The sequence below is a fragment of the Mus musculus genome, chromosome 8, assembly GCF_000001635.26.
Source record: "Mus musculus strain C57BL/6J chromosome 8, GRCm38.p6 C57BL/6J".
Lineage (NCBI taxonomy): Eukaryota > Metazoa > Chordata > Mammalia > Rodentia > Muridae > Mus > Mus musculus.
The window spans coordinates 129,071,212-129,096,248 of NC_000074.6; the positions used below are offsets into that span (position 1 = coordinate 129,071,212).

At 38.5% G+C, this 25,037-nt stretch overlaps 1 protein-coding gene across 5 annotated transcripts in view; it reads left to right on the forward strand.

The window, feature by feature from the left end:
- Positions 1 to 25,037, forward strand: part of Ccdc7b (coiled-coil domain containing 7B) — a 116,622-nt gene that overhangs the window by 4,101 nt on the left and 87,484 nt on the right. For 3 of the 5 annotated variants that reach the window (NM_001369028.1, NM_001369029.1, XM_030243825.1), the window contains exons 2-4: positions 1,182 to 1,505; positions 4,254 to 4,340; positions 13,960 to 14,043. In NM_001369028.1, the coding sequence (NP_001355957.1) occupies positions 1,233 to 1,505; positions 4,254 to 4,340; positions 13,960 to 14,043 (444 nt within the window). In that variant the 5' untranslated portion in view covers positions 1,182 to 1,232. The remainder of the gene's footprint in view (positions 1 to 1,181; positions 1,506 to 4,253; positions 4,341 to 13,959; positions 14,044 to 25,037) is intronic. The other 2 variants (NM_001168369.1, NM_029292.3) reach the window with 2 other exon arrangements.

The window sequence follows — 25,037 nt, forward strand, 5'->3', positions numbered from 1 at the left end:
CTTTCCTTACCACACTGTTACTTTTGGAATAATGCTATAAACTGAAACATGCATTATCGGGTGGGGGGGGGGAACAGAATTTTATTTTCTCTGTAAACATTGTCTTATTTGTTGCCTCTACCTTCTTTCCTCTTCCTACATTTCCCACATACAAATCAGACTTGAGCAGCTTTTCAAAATGTATCATGACTTACTCTCAGGATATAACCTCTATTTTATAATCCCAGGCTTAATTTTATATTGACCATCACTGTATCCATTTATTTTATAATGTATCTATTTATTTTATAATGGATACTCCTGCTACAATTTCCAATCCTAAATATTTGCACTTACTTCATCCCTCACTCATACAAAATGTGGTAAAATTTAAAAACAAAATTGATAACATTTGGAGCAAATAGTATAGAAAACAAGCAAGATAGACAGAAAAATTATCTTTATTCAATTTCCAACCATAAGACTTCCTAGATTTTTGAGTTTTCCTGTGACTACCTTCTCTGAGATGAGGTTAATCATGTGCAACATGGGAATAACAGTGTATGTCAAGGGTGTATTTTAACTCAATAATGGGTCTTTCACTGCTCTGTTGTCATTCTTGAGTTTAAACATTTTCTTTTTATTTAACTTGTCATTCAAAAAGACCAAAAATATGTCAGCACCTCCCAGAAGAAGTGTGGTGTCTATTTCAGTTATTTTTATGTTTTTGTGACAAATCATCTCATAATGAATACCCACTGAAGGGAATTAACTGCTTGATTAACAGTTTCAGAGGGTTCATCACGTAGGTACTTGGTGCTATGCTTCTGAGCCATGGTAAAGCAAAGCTTTATGATAGCAAGCATATGGAGGGTGGGGCTGATCACACTCTGGTAGACAGGAAATTGTAGACCAGACATAAACAGTCAAAGTCAGCATTCATTTACCAACTTCCTTCAGCTAGACTATATCTCCTAAAGTTTCTGTCCAAATAGTACCATAATTTGGGAAATAAGTAACCAATAAATGAGCCTGTACAGAACTGCTTGTATTCACACCATAACAATGTCACCTGAAGTGCTTGCTCTGGTAGCATAACGATAAAACAGACATAGAATATGAATTTCATTGAATAATTTTGTTGATATAATAAATGAACAGTGTGGGATTTTCCTTTGAATGCCTTAACATTTTATTTACAGGGAGGTACTGAATTTTTCACATGTAATTTGGAAGCTAAATCAATCACAGAAATGAAACGTGCAAAGCATCCATCAAACATTAGTGTGAAATTGACAAGTGTTCCAGAACTACCTTATAACAAAGGCTTACTGAATTCATCACCTAAGCCAAAAGAAAAACATAATGCCAAGTCGACACCTGATAAAATTGAACCAATGGTCATTAGGTCTCCACCCACCGGAGAATCAATTGTACGGTATGCCTTGCCAATACCATCGACTATGATGAAAGATTTAGTATCAGATGCTGAAATGGTCAGGAGGATTGCCACAAATATGAAGATGGTAAGGTATTTGCTGGGTCTTCTACTGGGATAATTCCAAATCTGGTCACTAGCTGGGGGTTTTGCTGTTAGACAGCAGGTGAATCAGCTATAGTTAACGATGGACTCAGTATACCATTATGCCAATGATAAGATTTATTACATCCAGCATGTGGAGGGAAATCAGAAGGAAAATGGGATGAAGCCTATAGACTGCTCTCTTATTGAAGTTCTATGAGGCATGCTTAGTTGCTCTGGCAGTAATTTATGACAACTCACATAGTATTTGTGCTAGAGGAAGTCATTAGACACTCAGTGCCCAGAGTAGTGATCACTTAAAGTGGTCTGTCTGAGTTTCACTGCTGTGAATAGACACCATGACCAAGACAACTCTTATAAAGGACAACATTCAATTGGGGTTGGCTTACAGATTCAGAGGTTCAGTCCATTATCATCAAGGCAAAAACATGGCATTGTCCAGGCAGACATGGGGCTGGAGGAAATGAGAGTTTTACCTCTTATTTGCAAAGGCAGCTAAAGCCTGGTTTTCTGGAAGCCCACGCCCATGTTGACACACTTACTCCAACAATGCCATACCTGATAATAGTGCAATTCCCTGGGCCAGGCATATACAAATCATCACATGATCTCTAACAAGCATATATTACAATTCCAGAATCCAAGGAAAACAGGAGTTCAACATAAAGCATACTTTCTGGGATAAAATCCAGTCTTTCTAGCTTCCTGAAAACAAAGTTTCTAAATGTCAGGCTAAGGCCACTCACCATTCCAAGAAGGGCTTTGTGGATATAAGCACCTTGAACTCTCAAGAAAGAAAGAAGGGCAGGGTACTTGATATTTCCGTAAGTTTCTTTTTATATAACAGTTGACAGTCAAGTTGTAAATGGGCTTTTAAGTGAGCACAAGGAGGAAAGAGACCAAATTAAAAATATTATAGTTTATCATACTTCTAATATACCTGTTAGGTCACAGTTTGCTATTATGGCAAATGTCTTTAAATTTTATTGCTTTCTGCTCTTTACATGTTTTTAAATTTTTTAAATATCAATTTTACAACCCAATTACAGCCTCCTCCCTCATCTCCCAATTCCACCATTACAAATATCTATCTGCCCCATTGTGCCTTCCCCTGGGTACCACCACACCCTGGGGCATCTAGTGTCTTCAGGTTTAGGAACCTTTTCCACTGAGGTCGAATCAGACAGTCCAAGTAGTGGAAAGGGGGATCCAATAGTAGGGATCAAACTGTAAAAGTCCCTGTTTCCACTTGTTAGGGGAACCACATGAACATCAAGCTGTATGTTTGCTGCAAATATGTAGGGTGTCTGGTTCTAGATCCTACATGCTTCCTGGTTGGAGACCCAAGATCTTGAGTCCCTATGCTCTTAGGTTAATTGACTCTGTAGGTTCTTGGGGTGACCTTGACCCTTCTGACTTTCCCATTTCTAGCCCCCACTGTTCTACGATAGTCTCTGGACTCAGCATAATGTTTGCCTGTGGATCTCTGCATTGGCTTCAGTCCTAGTTACGCTAGGTTCCTGTTTGAAAGCATAGCAGAGTATAATTAATAGTGTCAAGGGTTGGCTCTCTCACATGGGATGGGTCTCAAATTGGGACAGACATTGGTTAATTATTTCCTCAGTCTCTGTTCCATCTCTATCCCTGCACATCTTGTGAGCAAGAAAATATTTTGGGTTGAAGAGTCTGTGGGTGGTTTGAGGTTGCCCCTTCTTCCTCTGGCAATCCTGCCTTGCTTTAGGGGTGGCATTTCAGTCTCTATATCCCACTGTGGTAGGAATCTAAGCTTGTCACCCCTATAAACTCCCCATGTTCTCTCTCATCCTAGACTTCCAGCTAGTCACCAGAAATGCCACCCAACCTCATTTCCATTCTGTTTACCAGGCCCCTCTCACCCTCTTCACCCTACACTTGATCGCCATCACAGTTCCCCTCTTCATGTCCTCTCCTACACAGTACCCCCTTTCCATTATTATCACATGACTGTTTAGTTTCCCTATCTGAGTAAGATTCATGAATCCTCCTTGGGACTTCCTTATTACTCAGTTTATTTGGGTCTGTGTATTGTTGCATGGTTATCCTGTGCTTTATCACTTATGCCCACTTATAAGTGAATATATACCATGAGTGTCTTTCTATCTCTGGGTTATTTCACTCAGGAGGTATATAAATTCTCATTACATTCATTTGCCTGAAAATTTCATGATTCCTTTGTTTTTAATAGCTCAATGCCATTGTGTAGATGTTCCACATTTTCTGTATCCATTCTTCACTTGAGGGACATCTAAGTTGTTTCCAGTTGCTGGCTATTTACAAATAGAGCTGCTATGGACATAGCTGATCAAGTGACCATGTGGTATTGTGGGACATCTTTCTGGTATATGCCCAGGAATGTAATAGGTCTTTACATTTTTTTTTTATTTAATGTGAGATTGAGAGGAAAATCAGATCTTGAGGGAAACTCTGCATTCTTTACCCATTCAAGGCATGTATGTACCTCTTTTAGCTATTTATCTACATAGAGAAGATACAGCCTTGGAGTGGTCTCATACCTAGGAAGCACACTCAAACACCATTCTACAGGGCACCTTCTTGACAAAGTGTGATGAGTCAAAGGGTAAAAAGCGTATATTCCAGCTAAGGGCAATAAAGTGACATCTGTAAGATCATGGTGTGAATGTTTTAGGATTTTGACTATGAATAAATGTATCTTCCTGTCCATTATTCGTAGCTTGTTACTAACTTGGAAGAAACCTATGGAGTTTGCTATGATGATGAAGAAAAAGAAGCAGAAAAAAGTGAAGCAGAAGGCTTTTCTGTATGTGAATATAATGCTAATGAAATAAATTAAATGCTGGAAGGGGTTAGCCCTCACCTTCAGAATCCACAAACACACAGTGTCTGAATAGGCCACTATCTACACAAAGATTCTCTTGTGACATTTGACAAAACTGTACTAATGTTTCCAGCTTCAGCCAATTCCTCCTGTCTTAACTATCTGTAAGTCTACTTTTTATAGTCTTGTTTCTATGGTGAGTTTTAAATATGAGCTTGGTTATTTTGATCGTCTTGGCTGTAAGAAAGTATTCTTTTTTATTATTATTATTTATTAGGTATTTTCCTCATTTACATTTCCAATGCTATCCCAAAAGTCCCCCATACCCTCCCCCCCACTCCCCTACCCACCCACTCCATTTTTTGGCCCTGGCATTGCCCTGTATTGGGGCATATAAAGTTTGCAAGTCCAATGGGCCTCTCTTTTCAGTGATGGCTGACAAGGCCATCTTCTGATACATATGCAGCTAGAGTCAAGAGCTCCAGGGTACTGGATAGTTCATAATGTTGTTCCACCTATAGGGTTGCAGATTCTTTTAGCTCCTTGGGTACTTTCTCTAGCTCCTCCATTGGGGGCCCTGTGACCCATCCAATAGCTGACTGTGAGCATCCACTTCTGTGTTTGCTAGGCCCCGGCATAGTCTCACAAGAGACAGCTATATCTGGGTCCTTTCAGCAAAATCTTGCTAGTGTATGCAATGGTGTCAGTGTTTGGAAGCTGATTATGGGATGGATCCCCGGATATGGCAGTCTCTAAATGGTCCATCCTTTTGTCACAGCTCCAAATTTTGTCTCTGTAACTCCTTCCATGGGCGTTTTGTTCCCAATTCTAAGAAGGGGCAAAGTGTCCACACTTTGGTCTTCGTTCTTCTGGGTTTCATACGTTTAGAAAATTGTATCTTATATCTTGGGTATCCTAAGTTTCTGGGCTAATATCCACTTAACAGTGAGTACATATTGTGTGAGTTCCTTTGTGATTGGGTTACTCACTTAGGATGATGCCTTCCAGGTCCATCCATTTGCCTAGAAATTTCATAAATTCATTCTTTTTAATATCTGAGTAGTACTCCATTGTGTAAATGTACCACATTTTCTGTATCCATTCCTCTGTTGAGGGGCATCTGGGCTCTTTCCAGCTTCTGGCTATTATAAATAAGGCTGCTAAGAACATAGTGGAGCATGTGTCCTTCTTACCAGTTGGGACATCTCCTGCATATATGCTAAGGAGAGGTATTGCAGGATCCTCCAGTAGTACTATGTCCAATTTTCTGAGGAACCGCCAGACTGATCTCCAGAGTGGTTGTACAAGCTTGCAATCCCACCAACAATGGAGGAGTGTTCCTCTTTCTCCACATCCTCGCCAGCATCTGAATGTCACCTGAATTTTTGATCTTAGCCATTCTGACTGGTGTGAGGTGGAATCTCAGGGTTGTTTTGATTTGCATTTCCATGATGATTAAGGATGTTGAACATTTTTTCAGGTGTTTCTCAGCCATTCGATATTCCTCAGGTGAGAATTCTTTGTTCAGCTCTGAGCCCCATTTTTAATGGGGTTATTTGATTTTATGGAGACCACCTTCTTGAGTTCTTTATATATATTGAATATTAGTCCTCTATCTGATTTAGGATAGGTAAAGATCCTTTCCCAATCTGTTGGTCGTCTTTTTGTCTTATTGCCGGTGTCTTTTCCCTTGCAGAAGCTTTGCAATTTTATGAGTTCCCATTTGTCAATTCTCGATCTTACAGCCCAAGCCATTGCTGTTCTATTCAGGAATTTTTCCCCTGTACCCATATCTTCGAGGCTTTTCCCTACTTTCTCCTCTATAAGTTTCAGTGTCTCTGGTTTTATGTGGAGTTCCTTAATCCACTTAGATTTGACCTTAGTACAAGGAGATAGGAATGGATCAATTCCCATTCTTCTACGTGATAACCGCCAGTTGTGCCAGCACCATTTGTTGAAAATGCTGTCTTTTTTCCACTGGATGGTTTTAGCTCCCTTGTCAAAGATCAAGTGATCATACGTGTGTGGGTTCATCTCTGGATCTTCAATTCTGTTCCATTGGTCTACTTGTCTGTCACTATACCAGTACCATGCAGTTTTTATCACAATTGCTCTGTAGTACAGCTTTAGGTCAGGCATGGTGATTCCACCAGAGGTTCTTTTATCCTTGAGAAGACTTTTTGCTATCCTAGGTTTTTTGTTATTCCAGATGTATCTGCTGATTCCCCTTTCTAATTCGTTAAAGAATTGAGTTGGAATTTTGATGGGGATTGCATTGAATCTGTAGATTGCTTTTGGCAAGATACCCATTTTTACTATATTGATCCTGCCAATCCATGAGCATGGGAGATCTTTCCATCTTCTGAGATCTTCTTTAATTTCTTTCTTCAGAGACTTGAAGTTCTTATCATACAGATCTTTCACCTCCTTAGTTAGAGTCACACCAAGGTATTTTATTTTATTTGTGACTATTGAGAAGGGTGTTGTTTCCCTAATTTCTTTCTCAGCCTATTTATCCTTTGTGTACAGAAAGGCCATTGATTTGTTTGAGTTAATTTTATATCCAGCTACTTCACCGAAGTTGTTTATCAGGTTTAGGAGTTCTCTGGTGGAATTTTTAGGGTCACTTATATATACTATGATATCATTTGAAAAAGTGATATTTTCACTTCTTCCTTTCCAATTTGTATCCCCTTGATCTCCTTTTGTTGTCAAATTACTCTGGCTAGGACTTCAAGTACAACGTTGAATAGGTAGGGAGAGAATGGACAGCCTTGTCTAGTCCCTGATTTTAGTGGGATTGCTTCCAGCTTCTCACCATTTACTTTGATGTTGGCTACTGGTTTGCTGTAGATTGCTTTTATCATGTTTAGGTATGGGCCTTGAATTCCTGATCTTTCCAAGACTTTTATCATGAATGGGTGTTGGATTTTGTCAAATGCTTTCTCCATGCTTTCTCCGCATCTATCGAGATGATCATGTGGTTTTTGTCTTTCAGTTTGTTTTTATACTGGATTACATTGATGGATTTCTATATATTGAACCATCCCTGCATCCCTGGGATGAAACCTACTTGGTCAGGATGGATGATTATTTTGATGTGTTCTTGGATTCGGTTAGTGAGAACTTTATTGAGGATTTTTGCATCGATATTCATAAGGGAAATTGGTCTGAAGTTCTCTATCTTTGTTGGGTCTTTTTGTGGTTTAGGTATCAGAGTAACTGTGGCTTCATAGAAGAAAGTATTCTTGCCCCAGCAAAACGGTTCAGTGGGTAAAGATGCCTGCCATTAATTCTGAAAGCTTGAGTTCATTCTTTGGGACCTACATGATGGTGGGCGAGGGCCAACTCTTGCAAGTTGTAACTCCATGTGTAAATTCTTGCAAGCAAATGTGAGCTCCACCGCCAAATAAATAATAAATGTAAGTTTTAAAAAGTATTTTCTTTTCTAAACTTTAAGATAGAAAATAAAATGGGTTTTTAAATTTAGTAAATTGTTGTAATTCACCTATTAAAATTGCAGTATTGTTCTTCTTTTTGGATTTTCTTTTTTCTTTTCTCTTTTTTCTTTTCTTGTTTTTGTTTTTTGTTTTTGTTTTGTTTTTCGAGACAGGATTTCTCTGTGTAGCCGTGGCTGTCCTGGAACTCACTTTGTAGACCAGGCTGGCCTCAAACTCAGAAATCGGCCTGCTTCTCCCTACTAAGTGCTGGGATTAAAGGCATTCGCCCAACCCAGCTATTATGGTTCTTCTTAAGTTGGTTGTTTCTGTTTCTTGTTGTTCCTTGTTTGCTTTAATTTTTTAAGGTATTTTTAAATTTTTATTTATGAGTATGTGTTCATGTCTGCATGTATGAATGTGCACATTTGATGGTCCCTGTAGATGCCAGAAAAAGACATTGGCCTAAAGTGACAGGAGGTTGTAAGCCATCTAACGTGGGTACTAAGAACTGGATCCCAGCCTTTTGAGAAGGCATCAGGCACCCTTAACTGCTGAGCCATCTTGAAAGCCCTGTTTTACATACATTTGACTCATCCAATTTTTTGCATTTGAATTTTTCAACTTCTAGGTTTTTATTGTTATTTTATGTGTGTGAACAACTGCATGTGCCATAGAATATATGTAGAGATCAGAGGATAATTTTGTGGAGTTAGTTTTCTTCTTTCCCATTTACATGGGTTCCAGGGACCAAATTCAGGTTATCAGGCCTGTCCCATTCCTCTCTTAGCAATATTGCCAGTCCCCATTTATACTATTCAAACATAAAACCTTATCCTTTTATTTATAATTAGTTTTAAAATGGATTGATGTGGGCTATTCAATAAGAAACCTGGATTGAAGCTTCTCATAAATCTATTTAATATCTGTATTTATTTATATTGCACTTAATTTTGTTCACCAGAATTTAAATTTGTTCATTGTTTGGACCTTTTGCATGATTTGTTTGTCTTACAGTTTGGAAGGACTATTAATGACATTATGTTTAAAACTTTAGTTTCTACACATTTGGTATGGGTAACAGGCATATGGTTGTTGTTTGTCATGATCTTTGATCTTGTGATACTAGTCATTGTAGGTTTTAAATCTCAGAAATTTATGCTGATTATTGAAGGGATAATTATGTTGTGCTTACCAGATACTTTAATTTCTTTCACTCAGAGTTCCAGTCTGAATGCTTTTTGTTTTCTTATCTGGACTTACAGTGGTTTAGAGTTGTAGTAGATAGTAGTGGTGAAAAAAGAAGACCTGTTGCATTCCAGTAGCTATGCTCAGACAAGGTTAAAAGTGTAATTTCATGTTTAGGCCCAACAACAAAATCAAGAAGAATGAAAGGGCCAGCTACTACTACTGAGTAGGTGGGACAATTTTTCTCCCCATTTAGCCTAGTGATTCTCCCTTGGTATGGGAAGTGGAAAACCAGTTTTCACTGCCATGGTTCCTGTGCTGTACTATCAGATAGTAGTAACATTGGTCACTGCATGACTTATGCAGAGTCCACTCCCTCCCGAAATTGTTAGAGCTTATCTAACATTGAGGAAAGATCAGTCTTCCAAGTTTCAGGGGATGCTTGAATTTATACATTTTGCTCACTTCCTGAGTCTAAGGAGCTGCTTTCTTCCATCCTGGAGGGAAATTTCAAATCTAAGGAAATCCCTGTGTAATAGCATGAAAAGACTGATGAATGCTCAGCTGGTTTTTCTTCATCTCACAAATTCTGTCTGACCATAGCAGTGTTCTTTGAGATTGTATATAGGTAAGAGCATCCTGCTTCCTCCATGCCTGCTTTAGATAGGTTGGGCTTTGTTTCTTTGTTTCTGTGGAGCTTGTTCTGTGGAATTCAGTTCCTCAAATTCTATGTTGTCTCATTTTCTGTATCCTAACTGAAAAGTATGGAAGCAATTTTTAGTTTTACTTTTTCTTTTCTTTTCCTTTCTTTTCTGAAATTTTGTGTGTGTGTGTGTGTGTGTGTGTGTGTGTGTGTGTGTGTGTGTGTGATAGTACCACTGGAGTTAGGTGTATAATTTCTTTTTACATTTTAGTGCTAAATGACACCTTGACTCCTTCCTAGGGGTTTTCATACCAGTGTTATTCAGCAGTGTGGTTTTGTTTCACTCAATTTACTGGGATACATGCCTATTTTTAGAGACAAGGCATTTTATTATATCTTTATGGTGTACTTATTTCAGTAATTTTTACTTGGTCTCATTTTTATTTTTTGATATTAATTTTGTTAGAATTTCATGTGGGACTATCATATTTGCAACATTTTCCCCTTCCTCTCCTCCCCTCAACTCCTATTATTCCCTCCCTCAAATTCAAGGCTGCTTATTCTTTAGTTAGTATTTTATAATAGATATGTATGTATATGTAATAAATATTTGCATATACAATAAACATACAAAGTGTCTATATACACACCATTGAATTCCTTTAGTGCTGCTCTTTTGTAAAGGATTATGGGGCCAACTATTTGGGTTTGAAAAACCTCTCAGAGGGCTCATCCCTGGAGAAGAATTAATTTCCCTCACTCAACATCTGTTCACTGTCAATATCTCCTCATTTAAGATTAGGGCCCTGGGAGATTTTCCTCATCTACATTGTCATATCAGCTGGTGGTTGCATTTCTAATGGCTTTTTGAAGTGACTACATTGTTGAGATTTTATGTGGCACAACTTCTTGTCAAATATGGGACATATTGTTTCAGAGCAGATATTCTGGTCCTCTGGTTTTTAAACTATTTTTGCTCCCTCTTCTACAATGCTCCCCAAGCCTTCTTTGTGGGGGTTATGATGTAGATGTATTGACTGGAGATGAGTACCCCATAGTCAATTGTTCTTTGTATAATAAAAAGTTGTGGGTTTCTATGACAGTCTCCCATCTGCTTTAAAAAAAAAAAAAAAAAAAAAAGCTTCTTTGAGGAGGTGTAAGAGCTGTATCTCTCTCTGTGTGTGTAAGGAGATGTTTTAGGTGCAGTTAGAAATTTGAGTGGAAAATGTTCAACATCCTTAATCATCAGGGAAATGCAAATCAAAACAACCCTGAGATTCCACTTCACTCCAGTCACAATGGCTAAGATCAAAAACTCAGGTGACAGCAGATGTTGGCGAGGATGTGGAGAAAGGGGAACACTCCTCCATTGTTGGTGGGATTGCAAGCTTGTACAACCACTCTGGAAATCAGTCTGGCAATTCCTCAGAAAATTGGACATAGTACTACTGGAGGATCCGGCAATACCTCTCCTGGGCATATATCCAGATGTCCCAACCGGTAAGAAGAACACATGCTCCACTATGTTCATAGCAGCCTTGTTTATAATAGCCAGAAGCTGGAAAGAGCCCAGATGCCCCTCAACAGAGGAATGGATACAGAAAATGTGGTACATTTACACAATGGAATACTACTCAGCTATTTAAAAAAATGAATTTATGAAATTCCTAGGCAAATGGATGGACCTGGAGGGTATCATCCTGAGTGAAGTAACCCAATCACAAAGGAACTCACACAATATGTACTCACTGATAAGTGGATAATAGCCCAGAAACTTAGGATACCCAAGATATAAGATACAACTTGCCAAACGCATGAAATTCAAGAAGAAAGAAGACCAAAGTGTGGACACTTTACCCTTTCTTAGAAATGGGAACAAAACACCCATGGAAGGAGTTACAGAGACAAAATTTGGAGCTGTGACGAAAGGATGGACCATCTAGTGACTGCCATATTCAGGGATCCATCCCATAACCAGCTTCCAAATGCTGACACCATTGCATACACTAGCAAGATTTCGCTGAAAGGACCCAGTTATAGCTCTCTCTTGTGAGACTATGCCGGGGCCTAGCAAACACAGAAGTGGATGATCACAGTCAGCTATTGGATGGGTCACACGGCCCCTAATGGAGGAGCTAGAGAAATTACCCAAGGAGCTATAGGGAACTGCAACCCCATAGGTAGAACAACAATATGAACTAACCAGTACCCGGGAGCTCTTGTCTTTAGCTGCATATGTATCAAAAGATGGCCTAGTCGGCCATCACTGCAAAGAGAGGCCCATTGGACTTGCAAACTTTATATGCCCCAGTACAGGGGAACTCCAGGGCCAAAAAGGGGGAGTGGGTGGGTAGGGGATTGGGGGGGGGTGGGTATGGGGGACCTTTGGGATAGCATTGAAAATGTAAATGAGGAAAATACCTTAAAAAAAGAAATTTGAGTGGTTTAGGGCATTCTCCTCTAAGTCCAGGGACTCACCAGTCACAGGGAGTTGGCCAGTTTTACAGTCATAGGAATAAATTCTGTCCTACTTACCAAGCCTTTAATCAAATTAGATATTTTGTGTTTCCACAGCATATAAGTGCCACTATTGCACCTTTCAGAATATTTACCTATTATAGTCATTGTTCTGGGACTGAAATTTTTACTACTATCATAATCATTAGTAGTAGTAGAATATGTTACTGTTTGCAACAAAATGAATTACTGATTTCCTTATATTTATGGGTGTCAGTTCCTGAATTTATTTCAGTGATCCTGGCTTCTGCCTACAACCTCCTTTGTTTTCTTGCAGCCTACTTAATATTATGCCAGCAGTTCTTCAGTTTTCCTAGGGCCTGAAAAACATTGGTCCTGACAGTTGTGTATCCCAAATTACCCTTGTATCCTCCTTCAACTAGCTTGAATTACATAGTACACGAGTTATCATTATCACTCCTCAGTGTATCTGCTAAATTCTCTTGTCTGTGTTGGTCCTACATGGGTAAACTTCACACCTTATCAAATTGATCTTTAGTTTGTAGCAATTAATTGCAAAGGTGTAATGGGATGAACTGTCCTTATATTTGTGACTGGTTAATCTTCTCTATCCATTTTTCAACTCTCCAGGATGATTCTTCCAATGTTTGTTTGTTTGAATTCTAAAAGTTGAACTCATGGCCTAAAGTATGGTTGAAAAGCACTCCTCAACTTCCTTAAATCTTTGAGGGCTAGCAAGGTGGTCAGTGAGTAAAAGTGCTTGCCACCAAGCCTGATGACCTGAGTTCACTCCTTAGAACTCACATGAAGAACCAATTTCTGTTTGTGGATCTCCTCATGGATGATATGACATGCATACACAGAGGCACACATATACACACATACACAAATGAACCTTTAATTTTTTGAGACACGACTTCACTAAGTTCCCTTGAATATTCTCTGGATTTCAATCTGGCCTGAAACTGGAAATCTCCTGCTCAATCTTCCAAGGGCTGGAATAATACATATGTCTCATCAGGTTTGTTCCTGTGAATATATTTATGGTTATTCTTTAGTGGACACCTTCTGTGAGAGTCTTAACTAGAAATAAGTGTGTAAGATTGATTTGACATGGGTTCATTTTCTGATAATTCTTCTACCAGAAGATATTTAATCATTGCACTGTATTGATGATTGTCTACTAGATTGGCTACTCTCTTGGCCTCTGCCGGGACACATGTAATGCATATGCACAAACATGCAGAAAAGAAAACCACAGAAAATAAAAAAAGAAACATTTTAGAATTTTAAATGAAATCACATTTTGCTCATTTCCAAATATATTTTAAGTTTCAGTTAGTTAACACTGAAAGTCTACAGATTTAGGCAAGCATATATATAGTCAAAGTTGTAGTTCACATTCTTTTCTATTTTTGTTATGCTGGGACTGGAACCTACATCCTTGGGTTGGCTGGACAACTGATCTACCACTGAGCTTCATCCATAGTCATACATTACCATTCTAACATATGCAATTCTATACACTATAACACAGTAGTTCTTTTCTTTATACCATCCTGAATGCAGGAGTGTAATGTTGGGCTGCTAGAGTCTCTGCAGTTGTATAGATGAAAATAGGAAAACATATTGTGTCATCACTCTCAGGATATAATTCCTTCCACATTTCATTTCTAGGAGGGTTTTCTGGGATAACATTTGAAACATGGCTTTTTGCCACCCAAGTTTGAAGCAGCAAGAAATTACACAAAACCAAAATATTTTCCAAATACAGTTAATTAGAAAAATAAATAAGTGGATATACAAGTGGGCTCTAAAATTGAAAGTAACTCTGTTTTGTGGTCCTTTTTGGAAGGTTGGTGATGATGTGAGTTCATTCTTGTTGTGCTGTTCACAATTTGCTGCTCAGCTGGAGGAAGCAGTTAAGGAAGAATATAATGTATGTATTCCACGTTGTGTCCAGTGTAAACTATGAGAGCTTGTATTGCTTGTAGAAACTGTGATGTGATATCTGGTAAGCAGTATTATCCTAGAATCAATCCTTTGGGGAATTACAAAAGTTATTACAAAACAGCTTTTTTTAATATTTTTATTCTCAATGTAGACATTTATGTCTCTGGACTTTTCTTTAAATACAATATCAATAGAGTACTTTCAAATATGACTTCGATATTTTATTTTCATCTTTAAAATAAGTCTTTATTATCAGAATCATTTTATGATTAATGTTCTTTTAGAAATAGGAAGTTTTTTAAAAGAATTATCATAGTACTGATTGCCAGTATGAAAAAATATTAGCACAGTTATACTTGACTTTTTTGCTTTTTCTAACATATTACATTATCATATATATACATACACATATATAATACATATACATACACACACATTTTTTTTTCCAAAATGAAATAATGAAAGATAGCTCAGTGGTTAAGAGTATTTGTTGCTCTTACAGAAGACTCATATTTGGTCCCTCACACCCATGTGTAACTCTAGTGACAGGAGCTTCTGCACACTCTCTTGGCCTCTGCCAGGACACATGTAATGCATATGCACAAACTTGCAGACAAGAAAACCAAAGAAAATAAAAAGAAACTTTTTAAAATTTTAAATGAAATCACATTTTGCTCATTTCCAAATATATTTTAAGTTTTAAACTATACCATGGTCATTATATTTACAAGGACTTTGGGCTGATTAAAGCTTGTTATTGTATAATATTTTTCTTGAGTGACCTGAAAAATAGACTCGTGTTTAGATGTGAGGTTCAACATTTAATGTGTGTTCTATATACACTATATAGTTAATAATACATAATATCTTTTACTTTATATTCTGTGATATAGACATATGTCCAACTTCATTGGTAGTGTTAACTGTGACATCATTTATTGTAGGCTTAGATTTTTCAAAACCTTTATTTAGGGTTCTTAAATGCTTTAACCTCCCATCTAGCCCACTGAACAAAGCTAGGGGAAAAAGGTTATTAGAGAAAGGGGTTATGGACCTGTTTAGAAGTAGTTCCTTGGAGAAATTCCACTCTTCTTTGTCAGATACCAGCAGTCTAGTCCAATAGCAAACACTACACCAGAATCAGTAGCAACAGCACAATCCAGCAGAAACAGCAAGGTCCCACAGAAGTGGCCAGAATCAGTCAGAAGAACACCAAAAGTTGTGTGGTGCATTTCTCACCACAAAGTCAAGACCAGAAAAGACCAGCAAAGACAAGTAAAGCATTGGTTGGGAAGCAAGAACATCCTCTCACTGTGGGGTTCTATTTATATTCTTTCTAAACATCACATGCCTTCTTGAGTGTCTGTTTTCAGCAAAACCTCACATACTCTCTCAGAAGGCAGCTTCCAAAAAACCATCATGTGACACAACTGAGTTTTTAAAGAAACCACTAAATTCCATTTCAATTTATCTTTGCCTTTTCCCCATCTTCCCTTTCCTCCTCTGGTCATTTGTTTCATAATTCCTTGTGACTCTTTTGTCTCAATGGCTAATTCTTCTATTTTGTGCTTCTGCTTTGTGTGTTACTTTATCTGATACAAGTGTTCTTACTACTTTTTGTTTATATTTTCCAATGAAATATTTACCCTTTTAAATGCTTCTAACATTATTTTATGATCATTTCTAATTGAAGAAAAATATTTCAAAACTTAAAGTTTTCAGTAAAATCCAAACAATATTTTACCATATGAAGATGGAACTGTAGACCTGTAAAACAAGTAGAGAACACAGAAGATGAAGACAGTGCTTCATTGGTAAAGTGCCTGCCTGTTGCATAAGGATGAGGATGTGAGGTAGATCCCCAACATCGATATAAAATCTGGTTGGTTCACATCTGCAAGCCTAATACTGGGATGAGGGATGAAGATGGATAGATCCATGGAGCTTGCTGGTCAACCAATCTAGTCAATTGGTAAGCTCCAGAGTCATCAAAATACAAATCATAATGACAAGGAAATACAAGACAAGTAGGAAAGACTGGTTAACTAAAATATATTAAAATTAAAGCATGAGTCTAATTGTTTGTTTAATCCACAAAGAGATAAGGGCAAGAAAAATCATAAAAGCAAAACATTTGGTTGATTTAGAGCTGATAGGAGATTATCATGGTTATTATGGATCTGTATCAGTAACTGAAAGAGGTAAATTTGACTTAAAAAGGTGAGAAGAAAAAACACAAACAGCTCATAAATATATCAAAATACATTGTATCATTTTAGTAGATTTTAGAAACGTGGGAATGTCACTAAACCATGTCACATTACTAGATAAGAATAATGTGCTGATTGCTGAGAGCCAACATTTTTATAAAACCCTCCAATTGTTTGCACATTTACTTCTGGTGTTACCCTGTATCTCTATTATTTTGCAAACATTCCTGTTGAAAAACCTTAATGTTTACAAACACTGTGTTTATCCAGATCATTACTTTAAGAAAGTCATTTTTGATAATGCAACTTTAAACATAGGGTGCTTTGAATGAAAATTATCCCTATAGATCATACTTGATTCCAAATTAGTGCAACTATTTGGGAGAGAATTGGATGTGTGCCTTTTTTGGAGAAAGTTTGTTATGGTAATTTGGAAGCTTTGAGGTTTCTCTGCCACCTGCTTATGAATCAAGACATGGGCACCCAGTTCTGTTCTTCCTGGACAGCTTTACTCCATCCTCACAGAATCTAACTTTCTGAAATTCTAAGGCCTTTTTCAGTCTAATTGGATGATAATTCTAAAACTATACTTACACTATGTTCATTCTACAGGTGTCTATTTACTTTTTAATGCTATTCTTTTATGTCCTAAAACTTTTTTTTTGCATTTTCATAAGTATGTTTTTTCCAATTTTTTATTAGGTATTTTCTTTATTTACAATTCAAATACTATCCCAAAAGTCCCCTATACCCTCCCCCAACCTGATTCCCTACCCACCCACTCCCACATCTTGGCCCTGGTGTTCCCCTGTAGTGGGGCATATAAAGTTTTTTAAACAAGGGGCCTCTCTTCCCAGTGATGGCCAACTAGGCCATCTTCTGCTACATATGCAGCTAGAGACATGAGCTTTGTGGGTACTGATTAGTTCATATTGTTGTTCCACCTATAGGGTTGCAGACCCTTTCAGCTAGCTCGAGTACTTTCTCTAGCTCCTCCATTGGGGGCCCTGTGTTCCATTCAATAGCTGACTGTGAGCATCCACTTCTGTGTTTGCCAGGTACTGGTATAGCCTCACAAGAGATAGCTATATCAGGGTTCTTTCAGCAAAATCTTGATCAAATATGCAAAGTGTCGGCATTTGGTGGCTGATTATAGGATAGAGTCCAGGGTGAGTGCTGTAGTCTCTGGATGGTCGATCCTATCATCTCAGCTCCAAACTTTGTCTCTCTTCCCTGGGTGTTTTGTTCCCAATTCTAAGAAGGAGCGAAGTGTCCACACTTTGGTCTTCATTCTTCTTGAGTTTCATGTGTTTTGCAAATTGTAACTTGGGTATTCTAAGTTTCTGGGCTAATATCCACTTATGAATGAGTACATATCATGTGAGTTCTTTTGTGACTGGGTTACCTCACTCAGGATGATGCCCTCCAGGTCCATCCATTTGCCTAGGGATTTCATAAATTAATTCTTTTTTAATAGCTGAGTAGTACTCCATTGTGTATATGTACCACATTTTCTGTATCCATTCTTCTGTTGAGGGACATCTGGGTTCTTTCCAGATTTGGGCTATTATAAATAAGGTTGCTATGAACAGAGTGGAGCAAGTGTTCTTACCAGTTGGAACATCTTCTGGGTATATGCCCAGGAGAGGTATTGTTGGATCCTCTGGTAGTACTATGTCCAATTTTTGATGAACTGCCAGACTGATTTCCAGAGTGGTTGTACAAGCTTGCAATCCTACCAACAATGGAGGAGTGTTCCTCGTTCTCCACATCCTTGCCAGCATCTGCTGTCAACTGAATTTTTGATCTTAGCCAATGTGACTTGTGTGAAGTGGAATCTCAGGGTTGTTTTGATTGCATTTTCCCTGATGATTAAGGATATAGAACATTTTTTCAGGTGCTTCTCAGCCATTCGATATTCCTCAGGTGAGAATTCTTTGTTTAGCCTGAGCCCCATTTTTTAATGGGGTTATTTGATTTTCTGGAGTCTACCTACTTAGTTTTATATATACTGGATATTAGTCCCAAATCTGATTTAGGATTGGTAAAGATTCTTTCCCAGTCTGTTCGTGGCCTTTTTGTCTTGTTGACCATGTCTTTTGCCTTACAGAAGCTGTGCAATTTTATGAGTTCCCATTTGTCAATTCTCGATCTTACAGCACAAATCATTGCTGTTCTATTCAGGAATTTTTCCCCTTGCCCATATCTTCCAGGCTTTTCCCCACTTTCTCCTCTGTAAGTTTCAGTGTCTCTGGTTTTATGTGGAGTTCCTTGATCCACTTAGATTTGACCTTAGTACAAGGAGATAAGAATGGATCAATTCCCATTCTTCTACAGGATGACCACCAATTATGCCAGCACCATTTGTTGAAAATGCTTTTTTCCCCTGGATGGTTTTAGCTCCCTTGTCAAAGATCAAGTGATCATAGGTGTGTGGGTTCATTTCTGGGTCTTCAATCCTATTGCATTGGTCTACTTGTCTGTCACTATACCAGTACCATGAAGTTTTTATCAAAATTGCTCCATAGTACAGCTTTAGGTCAGGCATGGTGATTCCAACAGAGTTTCTTTTTTCATTGAGAAGAGTTTTTGGTATCCTAGGTTTTTTGTTATTCCAGATGAATTTGCAACTTGCCCTTTCTAATTCATTGAAGAATTGAGTTGGAATTTTGATGGGTATTGCATTGAATCTATAGCTTGCTTTTGGCAAGATAGCCATTTTTACTATATTGATCCTGCCAATCCATGAGCATGGGAGATCTTTCCATCTTCTGAGAACTTCTTTGATTTCTTTCTTCAGAGAGTTGAAGTTTTTATCATACAGATCTTAAACTTTCTTAGTTAAAATCACACCAAGGGACAGGTGAGAGTGTGCACCACAGAAGCTGACAGCTTCTGGGACAGGTGGGAGCCACAGTTCCTCTGAGGCAGCACCCTTTTCGGGCTCCAGACATCCGGCCACCCTTCCAGCCAGAGGGCAGGTGTCCGCCCGGCTCAGGAGCCCTTTGCCTCAGGAGGGGCGGGAGCCATCTTGGTTCCGGGACTCTACCGAACTTAGGAACTTAGTCTGCACAGGTGAGAGTGAGCACTACAGAAGCTGACAGCTTCTGTGACCTGCCAAAGCAACACAGCTTCTGGGAAAGGTCCTGTTTTGGGCCTTCATCTTCGGCCAGGAGGAGGTCCAAACACCAGATAACTGTGCACCTTCCCTGTAAGAGGAGAGCTTGCCAGCAGAGAGTGCTCTGACCACTGAAACTCAGAGGAGAGAGCCTGTGTCCCAGGTCTGCTGATAGACAGTAACAGAATCACCAGAAGAACAATTTCTAAACAGAGACAACTATAACAACTAACTCCAGAGATTACCAGATGGGAAAAGGTAAACTTAAGAATCTTACTAACAGAAACCAAGACCACTCACCATCATCAGAACCCAGCACTCCCACTTCGCCCAGTCCAGGGTACCCCAACACACCTGAAAAGCTAGACCCAGATTTAAAAGCATATCTCATGATGATGGTAGAGGACATCAAGAAGGACTTTAATAACTCACTTAAAGAAATACAGGAGAACACTGCTAAAGACTTACAAGTCCTTAAAGAAAAACAGGAAAACACAACCAAACAGGTAGAAGTCCTTATAGAAAAACAGGAAAACACATCCAAACAGGTGATGGAAATGAACAAAACCATACTAGACCTAAAAAGGGAAGTAGACACAATAAATAAAACCCAAAGTGAGGCAACGCTGGAGATAGAAACCCTAGGAAAGAAATATGGAACCATAGATGTGAGCATCAGCAACAGAATACAAGAGATGGAAGAGAGAATCTCTGGTGCAGAAGATTCCATAGAGAACATTGGCACAACAATCAAAGAAAATGGAAAATGCAAAAAGATCCTAACTCAAAACATCCAGGAAATCCACGACACAATGAGAAAACCAAACTTACGGACAACAGGAGTGGATGAGAATGAATATTTTCAACTTAAAGGGCCAGCAAATATATTCAACAAAATTATAGAAGAAATCTCCCCAAACCTAAAGAAAGACATGCCCATGATCATACAAGAAGCCTACAGAACTCCAAATAGACTGGACCAGAAAAGAAATTCCTCCCAACACATAATAATCAGAATAACAAATGCACTAAATAAAGATAGAATATTAGAAGCAGTAAGGGAGAAAGGTCAAATAACATATGAAAGCATGCCTATCAGAATTACACCAGACTTTTCACAAGAGACTATGAAAGCCAGAAGAGCCTGGACAGAGGTTATACAGACACTAAGAGAACACAAATGCCAGCCCAGGCTTACCCTGCCAAACTCTCAATTACCACAGATGGTGAAACCAAAGTGTTCCACGACAAAACCAAATTCACACATTATCTTTCCACAAATCCAGCCCTTCAAAGGATAATAACAGATAAAAACCAATACAAGGACGGGAACCACGCCCTAGTAAAAACAAGAAGGTAATCCCTCAACAAACCTAAAAGAAGACAGCCACAAAAACAGAATGCCAACTTTAACAACAAAAATAACAGGAAGCAACAATTACTTTTCCTTAATATCTCTTAATATCAATGGACTCAACTCCCCAATAAAAAGACTTAGACTAACAAACTGGCTACACAAACAAGACCCAACATTTTGCTGCTTACAGGAAACTCATCTCAGAGAAAAAGATCGACACTACCTCAGAGTAAAAGGCTGGAAAACAATGCTCCAAGCAAATGGTATGAAGAAACAAGCTGGAGTAGCTATTCTAATATCTAATAAAATTGACTTCCAACCCAAATTCATCAAAAAAGACAAGGAGGGGCACTTCATACTCATCAAAGGTAAAATCCTCCAAGAGGAACTATCAATTCTGAATATCTATGCTCCAAATACAAGGGCGGCCACATTCATTAAAGAAACTTTAATAAAGTTCAAAACACACATTGCACCTCACACAATAATAGTGGGAGATGTCAACACACCACTTTCACCAATGGACAGATCATGGAAACAGAAACTAAACAGGGACACAGTGAAACTAACAGAAGTTATGAAACAAATGGATCTGACAGATATCTACAGAACATTTTAGACTAAAACAAAAGGATATACCTTCTTCTCAGCACCTCATGGTACCTTCTACAAAATTGACCACATAATTGGTCACAAAACAAGCCTCAACATATACAAAAATATTGAAAATTTCCCAAGCAGCCTATCAGGTCACCATGGACTAAGACTGATCTTCAATAACAAAATAAATACTAGAAAGCCAACATTCACGTGGAAACTGAACAACACTCTTCCCAATGAAACCTTGGTCAAGGAAGGAATAAAGAAAGAAATTAAGGACTTTTTAGAGTTCAATGAAAATTAAGTCACAACATACCCAAACTTATGGGACACAATGAAAGCATTTCTAAGAGGAAAACGCATAGCTCTGAGTGCCTCCAAAAAGAAACTAGAGAGAGCACACATTAGCAGCTTGACAACACACCTAAAAGCTCTAGAACAAAAGGAAACAAATTCACCCAAAGGAGTAGATGGCAGGAAATAATCAACTCAGGGGCGAAATCAACCAAGTGGAAACAAGAAAAACTATTCAAAGAATCAACCAAACGAGGAGCTGGTTTTTTGTGAAAATCAACAAGATAGACAAACCCTTAGCCAGACTCACTAGAGGGCACAGGGAAAGCATTCTAATTAACAAAATCAGAAATGAAAAGGGAGACATAACAACAGATCCTGAAGAAATCCAAAACAACATCAGATCCTTCTACAAAAGGCTATACTCAACAAAACTAGAGAACCTGGATGAAATGGAGAAGTTTCTAGACAGATACCAGGTACCAAAGTTGAATCAAGATCAGGTTAATGATCTAAACAGACCTATATCCCCCAAAGAAATAGAAGCAGTCATTAATAGTCTCCCAACCAAAAAAAGCCCAGGACCAGATGGGTTTAGTGCAGAATTCTATCAGACCTTCAAAGAAGATCTAATCCCAGTCCTTCACAAACTATTCCACAAAATAGAAACAGAAGGTACTCTACCCAACTCATTCTATGAAGCCACAATTACTCTGATACCTAAACCACAAAAAGACCCAACAAAGATAGAGAACTTCAGACCATTTTCCCGTATGAATATTGATGCAATCCAAGAATACATCAAAACAATCATTCATCCTGACCAAGTAGGTTTTGTTCCAGGGATTCAGGGATGGTTCAGTATATGGAAATCTATCAACGTAATCCAGTATATAAACAAACTCAAAGACAAAAACCACATGATCATCTCGTTAGATGCTGAGAAAGCATTTGACAAAATCCAACACCCATTCATGATAAAAGTCTTGGAAAGATCAGGAATTCAAGGCCCATACCTAAACATGATAAAAGCAATCTACAGCAAACCAGTAGCCAACATCAAGGTAAATGGTGAGAAGCTGGAAGCAATCCCACTAAAATCAGGGACTAGACAAGGCTGTCCACTCTCTCCCTACCTATTCAACATTGTACTTGAAGTCCTAGCCAGAGCAATTAGACAACAAAAGGAGATCAAGGGGATACAAATTGGAAAGGAAGAAGTCAAAATATCACTTTTTGCAGATGATATGATACTATATATAAGTGACCCAAAAAATTCCAACAGAGAACTCCTAAGCCTGATAAACACCTTCAGTGAAGTAGCTGGATATAAAATTAACTCAAACAAGACAATGGCATTTCTGTACACCTAAAAAAACAGGCTGAGAAAGAAATTAGGGAAACAACACCCTTCTCAATAGTCACAAGTAATATAAAATACCTTGGCCTGACTCTAACTAAGGAAGTGAAAGATCTGTATAAAAACTTCAAGTCTCTAAAGAAAGAAATTAAAGATCTCAGAAGATGGAAAGATCTCCCATGCTCATGGATTGGCAGGATGAATATAGTAAAAATGGCTATCTTGCCAAAAGCAATCTACAGATTCAATGCAATCCCCATCAAAATTCCAACTCAATTCTTCAACGAATTAGAAAGGGCAATCGGCAGATTCATCTGAAATACCAAAAACCTAGGATAGCAAAAACTCTTCTTGATGAAAAAAGAACCTCTGGTGGAATCACCATGCCCAATCTAAAGCTATACTACAGAGCAATTGTGGTAAAAACTGCATGGTACTGGTATAGTGACAGACAAGTAGACCAATGGAACACAATTGAAGACCCAGAGATGAACCCACTCACCTATGGTCATTTGATCTTTGACAAGGGAACTACAACCTTCCAGTGGAAAAAAGACAGCATTTTCAACAAATGGTGCTGGCACAACTGGCAGTTATCATGTAGAAGATTGCTAATTGATCAATATTTATCTCCTTGTACTAAGGTCAAATCTAAGTGGATTAAAGAACTCCACATAAAACCAGAGACACTGAAACTTATAGAGGAGAAAGTAGGGAAAAGCCTCGAATATATGGGTACAGGGGAAAAATTCCTGAATAGAACAGCAATGGCTTGTGCTGTAAGATCGAGAATCGACAAATCGGACCTCAGAAAGTTGCAAAGCTTCTGCAAGGCAAAAGACACCGACAATAAGACAAAAAGACCACCAACAGATTGGGATAGGATCTTTATCTACCCTAAATCAGATAGGGGACTAATATCCAATATATATAAAGAACTCAAGAAGGTGTACACCAGAAAATCAAATAACCCCATTAAAAAATGAGGCTCAGAACTGAACAAAGAATTCTCACCTGAGGAATACCGAATGGCAGAGAAGCACCTGAAAAAATGTTCAACATCCTTAATCATCAGGGAAATGCAAATCAAAACAACCCTAAGATTCCACCTCACACCAGTCAGAATGGCTAAGATCAAAAATTCAGGTGACAGCAGATGTTGGTGAGGATGTGGAGAAAGAGGAACACTCCTCCATTGTTGGTGGGATTGCAAGCTTGTACAACCACTCTGGAAATCAGTCTGGCAGTTCCTCAGAAAATTGGACATAGTACTACCAGAGGATCCTGCAATACCTCTCCTGGGCATATATCCAGAAGATGTCCCAACTGGTAAGAAGGACACATGCTCCACTATGTTCATAGCAACCTTATTTATAATAGCCAGAAGCTGGAAAGAACCCAGATGTCCCTCAACAGAGGAAAGGATACAGAAAATGTGGAACATTTACACAATGGAGTACTACTCAGCTATTAAAAGGAATGAATTTATGAAATTCCTAGGCAAATGGATGGACCTGGAGGGCATCATCCTGAGTGAGGTAACCCAATCACAAATAAACTCACACAATATGTACTCACTGATAAGTGGATATTAGCCCAGAAACTTAGGATACCCAAGATATAAGATACAATTTGCTAAACGCATGAAACTCAAGAAGAATGAAGACCAAAGTGTGGACACTTTGCCCCTTCTTAGAATTGGGAACAAAACACCCATGGAAGGAGTTACAGAGACAAAATTTGGAGCTGTGGCAAAAGGATGGACCATCTAGTGATTGCCATATCCAGGAATCCATCCCATGATCAGCTTCCAAACGCTGACACTATTGCATATGCCAGCAAGATTTTAGATATAGCTGTCTCTTGTGAGACTATGCCAGGGCCTAGCAAACACAGAAGTGGATGATCACAGTCAGCTATTGGATGGGTCACACGGCCCCCAATGGAGGAGCTAGAGAAAGCACCCAAGGAACTAAAGGGAACTGCAACCCTATAGGTGGAACAACAATATGAACTAACCAGTATCCCGGAGCTCTTGTCT